Source organism: Capra hircus, unplaced genomic scaffold (genome assembly GCF_001704415.2).
Source record: "Capra hircus breed San Clemente unplaced genomic scaffold, ASM170441v1, whole genome shotgun sequence".
In the NCBI taxonomy this organism is placed as follows: domain Eukaryota; kingdom Metazoa; phylum Chordata; class Mammalia; order Artiodactyla; family Bovidae; genus Capra; species Capra hircus.
In genome coordinates this window covers 2,921-12,928 of record NW_017216837.1, presented here as the reverse complement: position 1 = coordinate 12,928, position 10,008 = coordinate 2,921, and the positions used below count along the sequence as shown (strand labels likewise).

Sequence of the window (10,008 nt, the reverse complement as noted above, 5' to 3'; positions counted from 1 at the left end):
TTGATATTGTTACAGTAATTCTATGAGATTAAAAATTTAGAAAGAACAAGAAAAAGGTATTTCTTGTATTCTTTTTATATACCCCTGATACATGTAAAATATTCAAATATATGCTGAATACTCAATAAAGTCTTATACATATCAGGATAGAGATCTGAGATATGGTATATCTTTTTTATTTTCTACTTGATTTTTAAAATTTACATGGAAGAATAAGTGTGTGACAATTTCCAAGAAAATTATTAAATAGAAGGCCAATGTGAGTGAAGATATTAAATATAGTAAAGACATACCCTTGTCTGGTCTCTTGCTGTGTACACATCCTGTGTCCTTAGGCACATGTAGCATCCTTCACACCACACTGGCCCCTCAGTGCTGCTCAGAGAACCTTACAGTTACCTCCATCAGCTCCCATTGCCATTTGCCTTCCTCCCAGCTACTATAAAACCTTTTCCAACTTCTTTAAAAATTACATTTGTAAAAAATATATATATTTGTCCAATTACTCCAAATAAGCCCCCAGATGCAAATCTCTTATGTCACTGAAGTCATCAAATATAAACTATATAATCTCTTAACATAAAACACAGAAATTCAAGTTTTATTACCTCCACCTTTGACTTGTCAGTGCATGGCTAAGTGTTCTTCCAAAGTTTGCATTTATACAGATATTTTAAAGGAAAAATTTGAGAGAGAGACTTTTCTAGTAACAATGGAAGAATATATGACTCAGAGCATTCCATAAGCAATTCTCTACCATAAAAGAACTATGAACATTTATGCCTAAATTTGCAAAGGAAACTTGAAATCTGGCACAAATCCATAAAAATCTCTGATCTGTTAAATGATATCCTCTGTAGGGATACCCTCTATACATATAAATGATATAGTAGGAGTAGCCTCCACTCATACTAACACTCATACTAACCTAGTGCAAAATAAGGTCTCACACTGTTTGTATAGAAACAACTTCACCCAGGAAAGTACATCCTCATTTTTTGTCCCTCCCTCTCATAGCCTTCCTGTGCAAATGGAGTGTGTATGTGGCTGTTAGCAAATGTTTCACTCTTACAAATAGTGAATTATGAAAAAAAAATTATGAGGATTTATTTTAATTGGAGAATAAATAAAGCTATTTTAGTGTCAGGTAAGAGCACTGGAGAAGAAAAAAAGCAGAGACTTGTAAGAGGAAAGTGTATGAAGCTCATTGCTCACAGCTACGGGGGCACTCAGGAGGATGGGTAGTTGTCTCAGTCCTCTCTAGCCTACCTGTCCCTTATTGTCCTCTGATCAGACACCAGCTTTCTTGGAACTTTTCCATTCTCCCCGCTGGTGGGCATGAACTGACCATACCTGAGCAGATGACTCCTGCATCCTCGCTGTGATCACAGTAGTGCTTCCCCCAGCCCCGGGAAGGGCACCTCCACACGTGGGACTCTTTTCCTGTGCACTTCACGTTGTCCAGCCAAATGGGCCCTGATCCCGCCCCAAAGGAAGAAGAGCGAGTGGCATCGAGGGCTTCTCCACAGCCCAGCTGTCTGCAGACCACGTGGGCATCTTTCATGTTCCAGCTGTAATCGCAGATGGTGCCCCAGGAGCCCTGGTTAAGGATCTCCACTCTCCCGGCGCAGGGACCGCCCCCGTCCACCAGGCGGAGCTGTCTGCTACCTGAGGAGAGAGAAATGGGACACGGGGCGTTGACCTGAAGAATAAGGGTCTTCTGCCCTGTGGGACCCTCACCTGAGCAGTAGGAGGCGCTCTCCTCTGAGGCTGCAGACTGCTGGTTCTGATATGGAGTCTTTGCACTCCGTGCGGAAGGCAATGGCAACCCACTCCAGTACTCTTGCCTGGACAATCCCATGGACAGAGGAGCCTGGTAGGCTGCAGTCCATGGGGTCACTAAGAGTCGGATACGACTGAAGCGACTTGGCAGCAGCAGCAGCATTGCACTGGGGGCAGCTGCTGGGTCTGGTTTCTTATAGCAGTGGCAAGAGAACTAATAAGGTTGAAAAGTAGGAGGAAAGGTTAAAAAAAAAAAGTAGGTAAACAAAGGTTAAATAATGTTTATCAGTACTGCACTTTAAGTGGATAATGAAGTAGAGAATTAAACCTAAAATTTTCCACTTCCAGGGAGAATAGAGTTCACAGCAGGCCAATGTGTCTTGCTGGGTCTTTCTGGATACAACTTTAAAAGCTGGAAAATGTTTTTTAAGAAATAGTAAGTGTATTCAACATTTGTTAACACAACATGGACTAAATATGCTAAAATTCTAAAGAGTGGAGAGTATTTCAATGTTAGTACAGGATCTATAGCTTCTTTTTCTCTGTGGGAATTTGCCAGTTCATTGCATAATTTAATGATTCAGAATCTGGGCTCCGACAAGCAGAGGACTACTGTTGTGACAGGAAGCCTACATAATCTGGGGTTACCTGGTGCTGGAGAGACAAAATTAGAGTCTTGAGAGCCTCTCTCACACAGCAGGTTTTCTCCTCAGATCTTTGCCCAGTATATAAGCTGTGAAGGGCAGGAAAGCTAGAGAACTATATAAAAAAGACTTGGAAAGCAGAGTCTTTTTCATTATTTGGGGTACTTAGCTACCAAAGAATATAGGCTCTGAACTGAAATCTCTGAAAGGCCTATGTCATAGGAACAGAGAAATCAGAGGTGGACTGAGTGCTACCAAAACTGCAACCCATACTTGTTATAGCTCAGTTTTAGGTTATATTTAGGAGTTTGGGTGATACACACCCCTTCCCCCTACCTGCCTAGGAAAACAAAGGGTAAATACTTTTATGTGTTAGAAAATGTATCAGGAGTATCTTACTTTTTCATATATAATTTGTAGCATCCAATAAAAAATGACAAGACATTTGAGAAGCTAGGATAACATGACAAATGACCAAAGTGAAAAAAGATAAGAGAATGCAGAGACACCTATGATAGAAATGCTGGACTTAGCAGATAAGGATTTTAACTACAATCAATGTATTTAGGGGAAAAGAGAGAAGAAGAGAATAAACAGGTAAAAAGATGAAAAAAAATCATAAATAAATGAAAATGTCTAAGGAACTATTGCCAACCTAAAATAAAATATCTAGGTTTAAAAAGTGAATGAATAAGTTAAAAAGAATTTTATATAGAACTTAGAATATAGTGATTTAGAGGAGTCCTAAAGATGAGAGATGAGAAAGAGAAGAAAGAGGAGGAGGAGAGGGAGAAGAGATAAGAGACAGAGAGACAGAACTGCAGAAGTAATATCCAAAGATGTAGCAATAGAGAACTTTTTAAAAAAATAAATGGAAGAGTATGAAAACCCCCACTCCTAGTAAAGCTGCCTGAAAATCAAAAGGAAAAAGGAAAATCTGGAATAATAACAGATTTATCTAATACAAAAGGAAGGAAAAAAAAGAGACAAAAAGGAACATAAAACACGGGGATCAATTAAAACAAATGGCAGATACCAACACATCAATATCAGTAATTGCATTTACAGTGAATGGATTAAGATAAAACAAAATTGACACAAATGTTACTTGCAAAATGCCCTCCTTATATTATTAAAGCAAAGAATGGTTGAAAGTAAAATGATGGAAAAAATGTACTAACTGTAACAAAACTGGAGTAGCTATATCGATGTCCCAGAAAGTAGACTTTAAGTCAAGATACACTAATTGAATTAAAGAGGGAATCTTCATGATTATAATGAGATGCACCCTTAATAAAGATATTTTAGACAACAAAATTCAAGAAAGGTAATAGAACATAACTTTGAAACATACTTGACAGAGTGAAAAGAAGAAATAGACAAAATCACAATCAAAATGGGGGATTATTACCAGATCTTTTTCAGTAGCATGCAGACCAAACATACAAAAAACAGAGAATAATTCAGTAGATGTACAACAACGTAGTCAGCACGTTTAACTAAGTAACACAAAGAGCAACGCACCCAACACCGCAAGAGTTCACATTGCTGTACATGCACTCGGAACTTTTACCAAAATGACTACATAATAGGACAAAATCTTTCACTCTTTGAATTTATACTTTGAATATTTGAATTCATACTTTGAATATTTACTCTGACCACAGTGGAATAAAATTAAGAACTAATAAGAAAATATTTATAGCCACCTCTATTTGGGGAAATTCAGCAAGGTCCTTCCAAGCATCACCTGAGTCTGGGAATAAATTTAAACCTTACAAAATATTGTGAAATAACGATAATAAACACAAAATAATGGTATGATAAATTCTTCTAATGAAACTCAAGTAGTGCCTAAGGGAAAATTATACCCTAGAATTAGGGAAGAGGAAAGACTGAAAGTGAAAAAAAGTAAGCTTCCAATTAAGAAACTAGATGAGAAAGTCAAGAATATAGAATGTTGGGGTTAATTTAGAAAGGAACAAAAATTAATAAAGAAGGTAAGCATTAAATAGAAAATATAGAAGAAAACCCTTTAAACGTGGCTCATTGAAAACTGATGAACACTGAGCAACACTAATGCAGAGCAGAGAGAAAATGCAGCTAACAACACCAAGAATGAACAGGGGCGTCAGCACAGATCATACAGGTGTTTTGGTCGTAGTTTTTGTGCTGCTGTTTGTTTGCTGGCTGTGCTGTTGCTCATGGGCTCATAGTTCCCAGGTCAGGGTTGAACCTGGACCCCTGACAGTGAAAGCCCAGAGATTTAACCCCTGGATTACATAGTTTTATTAGTACAATTGACACATTTAATGTGGATAACTACACATAAAGTGTCAATATCACCACAGCCTTGCGAACACTAAGTGTCTTTAAAAAACAAACAAACAAAAAAAAACCAGTCATTCTGACATGTGTGATGATATCTCTTTGTGGTATTAATTTACATTTCCCTGATGATTAACAATGTCAAGCTTTTTTTTTTTTTGATATACCTATTGCCATTTTTATGTCTTCCTTAGAGAAATGTTTATTCAAGCCCTTAGCCAATTTTTCACTTGAGTTATTAGGTTTTAATTTTGTTCGTTTTTTTAATTCTCTTAAGTTATAGGAGTTCCGTATTATTTTTGGAAATTAATACCTTATATAATTTGTGTTAGCTTGCTTTTTCACTTGGTTGATCTTTCGTTTGGTTTGTGGAAGCTTTTTAGTTTGGTATATTCCCACTTGTCTATTTTTGCCTTGTTGCCTGTACTTTTGATGTCATATCCATGAACTCATGAAACCGTGTGCTTTTATTTTGTGATGGAGCTAAGATATCGCATATCTAAAATGTAATTCCTATCTGGTGATGATGTTACACCATCACACATAGTAAAATAAATTCAGATAAATAAATAAATTTGAAATTAAGTTTTGAATATTCTTTAGTGGAACTATAAAATTGTTTGCAGAAAATAAACTTGATTCAATGTTATTTTGAGATGAAGAATGGTGTTTAAACATTGCACTAAAGGCAGAAGTCAAAAAAGTAAAACATTACAGATTTGACCACATAACCCATCCATACACATATACAACCTTAAAAATATATGTAAAATATGGGGGAAATGTTACAAAAATATTTAAGGAAAACAGTAGGTAATATTTGTTTATAAAGAGTTCCTATGAATAAATAAGAAATCTTAAAACATTCTAGAGAAAAAATATTGTCATGAAAGATATCTTAAAACAGTAATATAGGAAAGAAGATAACATTTTTGTATATAGTGTTTGTGAAAGTCACTCAGTCATGTCCAACTCTTTGTGACCCCGTGGACTATAGAGTCCATGGAATTCTCCAGGCGAGAATGGGAGTGGGTAGCCATTCCCTTCTCCAGGGGATCTTCCCAACCCAGGGATCAAACCCAGGTCTCCCAAATTGCAGGCAGATTCTTTACCAGCTGAGTCACAAGGGAAGCCCAAGAATACTGTAGTGAGTAGCATATCCTTCCCCAGCGGATTTCCAGACACAGGAATCAAACCAGGGTCTCCTGCATGGCAGGCGGATTCTTTACCAGTTGACCTACCAGGGAAAACCTTATGTAGAAAAGAAACCATGATGCTATGAAGAAAATTATACTCTCTTTTAAAATTAAGTATTTATTTGGTTGTGCTGGGTCTTAGTTTCAGCATGCAAATTCTTACTTGTGGGATCATAAGAGAAAAAAATTGTAACTGCATGTGGTGATGGATATTAGTGTATGTGTGGTGATCTACCAATATGTACAAATACATAAACACTATGTTTTACCCTTAGAACTAATATAATGTTACAGGAATTACATCTCAATTAAAAATGTTAACAAACAAGGTTGGAATATGTGGATTAAATTAGTTTCATTCTTACCTCATTTAAGCTTCTCTGGTGGCTCAGACAGTAAAGAATCTGACTTCAGTGTAGGAGACCCAATTTCATACCTGGGTCAGGATGATCCCCTGGAGAAGGGAATGGTAACCCATTCCAGCATTCTTGCCTGGAGAATCCCAAGGACAGAGGAGCCTGGCAGGCTACAGTCTATGTGGTCACAAAGAGCACAACTGAGCAACTAACATTTTCAGTTTATGTATTTTGTGGACCCAAATTTAAATCATCACTTAGAAATTAAAATATCAAATCTCACTGCATCCTACAGGGTTGGGACAGACACACAGAAATAGTAAGTCACCTGCACACAAGATATAGGCTTCCTCCTTGGGAGAGCATGAAGTATAATTCCAAGGGTCAGAAGGACACTGCCAGAGAGAGGTGTCAGTTTTCCGACAGAGGATTCCATCCACCCACCGAGGTCTAGAACCTTCCCTGAGACCAACAGAAGAGTTGAGGGTTCCACTGTCCCCACAGCCAAGCTGTCTGCAGATCACGGACACAGTGATGTCTTCCATGGGGCTGCGGCAGACACTGCCCCAGGTCCCATTGTAGAAAACTTCCAGCCACCCAGCACACTGCTGGTCCTCGCTCACCATCCTGAGGGCCAGGAACTCTAAGGTTGAAAGGGGAGGATACAGGACACAGTAAAACTTTGCTGGATGTTCTAGGTTTTCCTTTCTTCTAGAAATGGTCAACATTCATCTCTGACCTTGTTAAAGAGATACCCACTAGATGACAACACTGACATCACCTCCCTTTTAACTGACTTTGTCCATTTGTGTCTGTCTTTCTATTTCTACCACAATGGTGTAGTGGATATGAACTGAGAGGAAGACCAAACTGCATGGGCACTAGTCAGGGAGGGGCAGCTGAATCCTGCTTCCTGATGAAATCTTTAAAGAGTATATCAAAGGGATGTGATGTGGATATTAGGGAGATAGGGATAATAATTAATCCAAAAATGTTCACATCCCAATCTCTGCAACCTGTGAATATGTTACCATACCTGACAAGAGGGATTTACAGATGTGATTAAGGTAAGGACCTCGGGATGGTGAGATGATGTATTAACAATATGAGCCCAGTCTAATCACATCCTTAGACCCACTGTCCTTAAACGTGGAATACTTTTCTTAGCTCCGGCTAGAAAGAGAGATGTGACTCTGGATAATGGCTGGAGGCCTGCAGCATTGCTGGTCTGATAATGGATGAAGGGTGCTGTGAAGGAAGGAATGTAGGTGGTTTCAAGAAGTTTGAAAAGGCAAGAAACAGATTCTCCCCTAGAGCCGCAAAAGTGATGCGGCCCTGCTGGCGCCTTGATCCCAGCCCAGTGAGACCCCTGCTGGACATCTAAGCTAGAGAAGAGAAAGGAAATAAATATATGCTGTTTTAAAACCACTAGTTGGTAAATTGTTAGGGAAGCAAACAGAAACTAATTACCGCGGGTTTAAATTTGTTGTATGCAACTGGAGAGAGAGCCCTGCTTTTAAGAAAAACTGTAAGAAATGGCTCTACCAGGAAACACTGCTGAGAAGAAAGGACCAGAACCTCAGCTGCTGCAGAAGGAAGTGAAAGCACCTCGTCTTCATGTCTGCTGGAAAGACAGGCTTCATGGGAGGAAGCCTCCTTCTCTGCTCCTTTCAGCTTCTCTCCCTCAGGGCTCAGACCCCCGTCCTGCGGGGCCCCACCCCTCCCCTAGCCTGTGGACAGTGTGCAGCGCGGACCTGAGCAGATGACCCCCGCGTCCTCCTTGTGTCTGCAGCCATGCTGCCCCCAGCCCCGGGAAGGGCACCTCCACACGTGGGACTCCTTTCCTGTGCAGTTCACGTCGTCCAGCCAGATGGACCCTGATCCTGCCCCAAAGTGAGCAGACCCTGTGGCATTGAGGGCTTCTCCACAGCCCAGCTGCCTGCACACCACGCGGGCATCGTCCAGGTCCCAGCCGTCATCACAGATGGTGCCCCAGGAGCCCTGGTCAAGGATCTCCACTCTCCCGGCGCAGGGACCTGTTCCGCCCACCAGGCGGAGCTGTCTTCTGTCTGAGGAGAGAGAAATGGGACGATGGGGCAATGACTTCAAGGGTTAAGAAGGGTCTTCTGTCTTGAGGGACCCTCACCTGAGCAGTAGGAGGCGCTCTCCGCTGAGGCCTCAGAGCCTGCTGATTCTGCCATAGAGTCGTTGCACTGGGGCAGCACCTGGGTCTGGTTTCCTGAAGAAAACAACAATGATCAGAAGTCTGGAAGGGTTGAAGAACAGGAAACTGAATTAAGGAAAATAATGACCTACTGATGGAGCCTAAAATGAGAGCTGTGACCCAGCAGTAAAGTTATCATACTCTTAGTGTTCACCTTCTCCCTGGAGAGTTCTGTTTCTGACAGTACCACAGTTTCTGTTTTAACCCAAGTGTTGCTGTAAGAATGAGTTAAGTAAGTTGTATCCCTAAATTTATCCCTGTACTGTGCTTAGTCGCTCAGTCATGTCCGACTCTTTGTAACCCCTTGGACTATAGCCCACCAGTATCCTCTGCCATAGGATTTTTCAGGCAAGAATAGTGGAGTGGGTTGCCAAGCCGTCCTCCAGGGGATCTTCCCCAACCCAGGGATCACACCCAGGTCTTCCACACTGCAGGCGGGTTTTTTACCATCTGAGCCACCAGGGAAGCCCAAAGCTATCCCTAAGTAAAAGCAAAACAAAAATCGTTCTGAAGGATTTCTACAATTTCTTCAATGTATATCTTTAAAACAAACACATATAAAATAGATCTCATGAAAAACAGAAAGGAAAAAGGAAACATTAGAAAAAATTTATCAGGGTTTTAGGCTGCTAGAGTTACCTGACAAGAATATATGTAGCCATGGTTAAAGTGCTTATGGAATTAATTGAAAAATGTATATCTTTGCAGAGAAATGATACCAAAAACCAAATACTTCTAGAGCTGAAAAACTTGTTAGCTGCAATTAAGATTAAAGAATAAGTGTAGCCGCACATTAGCTCAGCATAAAGTTGAAACATCAAAATGCAAAATCAGAGGGTATTCTTCAATTAATTCAGGTCACATAGCAAGAGTTCTGGTTATATGGTTGTATGGCAGTTTTTCCAAAACATTTGGTTCGCTTCAGTTCAGTCCCTCAGTCATGTCCAACTCTTTGTGACCCAATTAACTGCAGCTTGCCTGACTTCCCTGTTCTTCACCAACTTCTGGAGCTTGCTCAGACTCATGTCCATCAAGTTGGTGATGCCATCCAACCATCTCATCCTCTGTCATCCCCTTTTCCTCCTGCCCTCAATCTTCCCAGCATCAGGGTCTTTTCCAATGAGTCAGCTCTTCTCATCAGGTGGCCAAAGTAGTGAAGATTCAGCTTCCAGTATCAGTCTTTCCAATGAATATTCAAGACTAATTTCCATTAGGATCCACTGGTTTGATCTCCTTGGAGTCCAGGGGACTCTCAAGAATCTTCAACACCACAGTTCAAAAGCATCAATTCTTCGGTGCTCAACTTTCTTATGGCGCAACTCTTACATCCATACATGCTGCTGCTGCTAAGTCACTTCAGTCGTGTCCGACTCTGTGCATCCCCAGAGACAGCGGCCCACCAGGATCCACTGTCCCTGGGATTCTTCAGGCAAGATAACTACTGGAAAAATCACAGCTTTGACTAGATGGACCTTTGT

General features: G+C 40.5%; 1 protein-coding gene across 1 annotated transcript; it reads right to left on the bottom strand.

Moving 5' to 3' along the window:
• Positions 1-1,353: 1,353 nt before the first annotated feature.
• On the bottom strand, positions 1,354-8,545 carry LOC102171322 (antigen WC1.1-like; the record flags this gene model as incomplete). The annotated part of the gene is made up of 4 exons (XM_018045603.1): positions 1,354-1,668; positions 6,635-6,949; positions 8,061-8,375; positions 8,453-8,545. Coding segments are annotated over 4 exons (1,038 nt in total), but the record flags the coding sequence as incomplete, so codon positions are not given.
• Between the last annotated feature and the right edge of the window lie 1,463 nt (positions 8,546-10,008).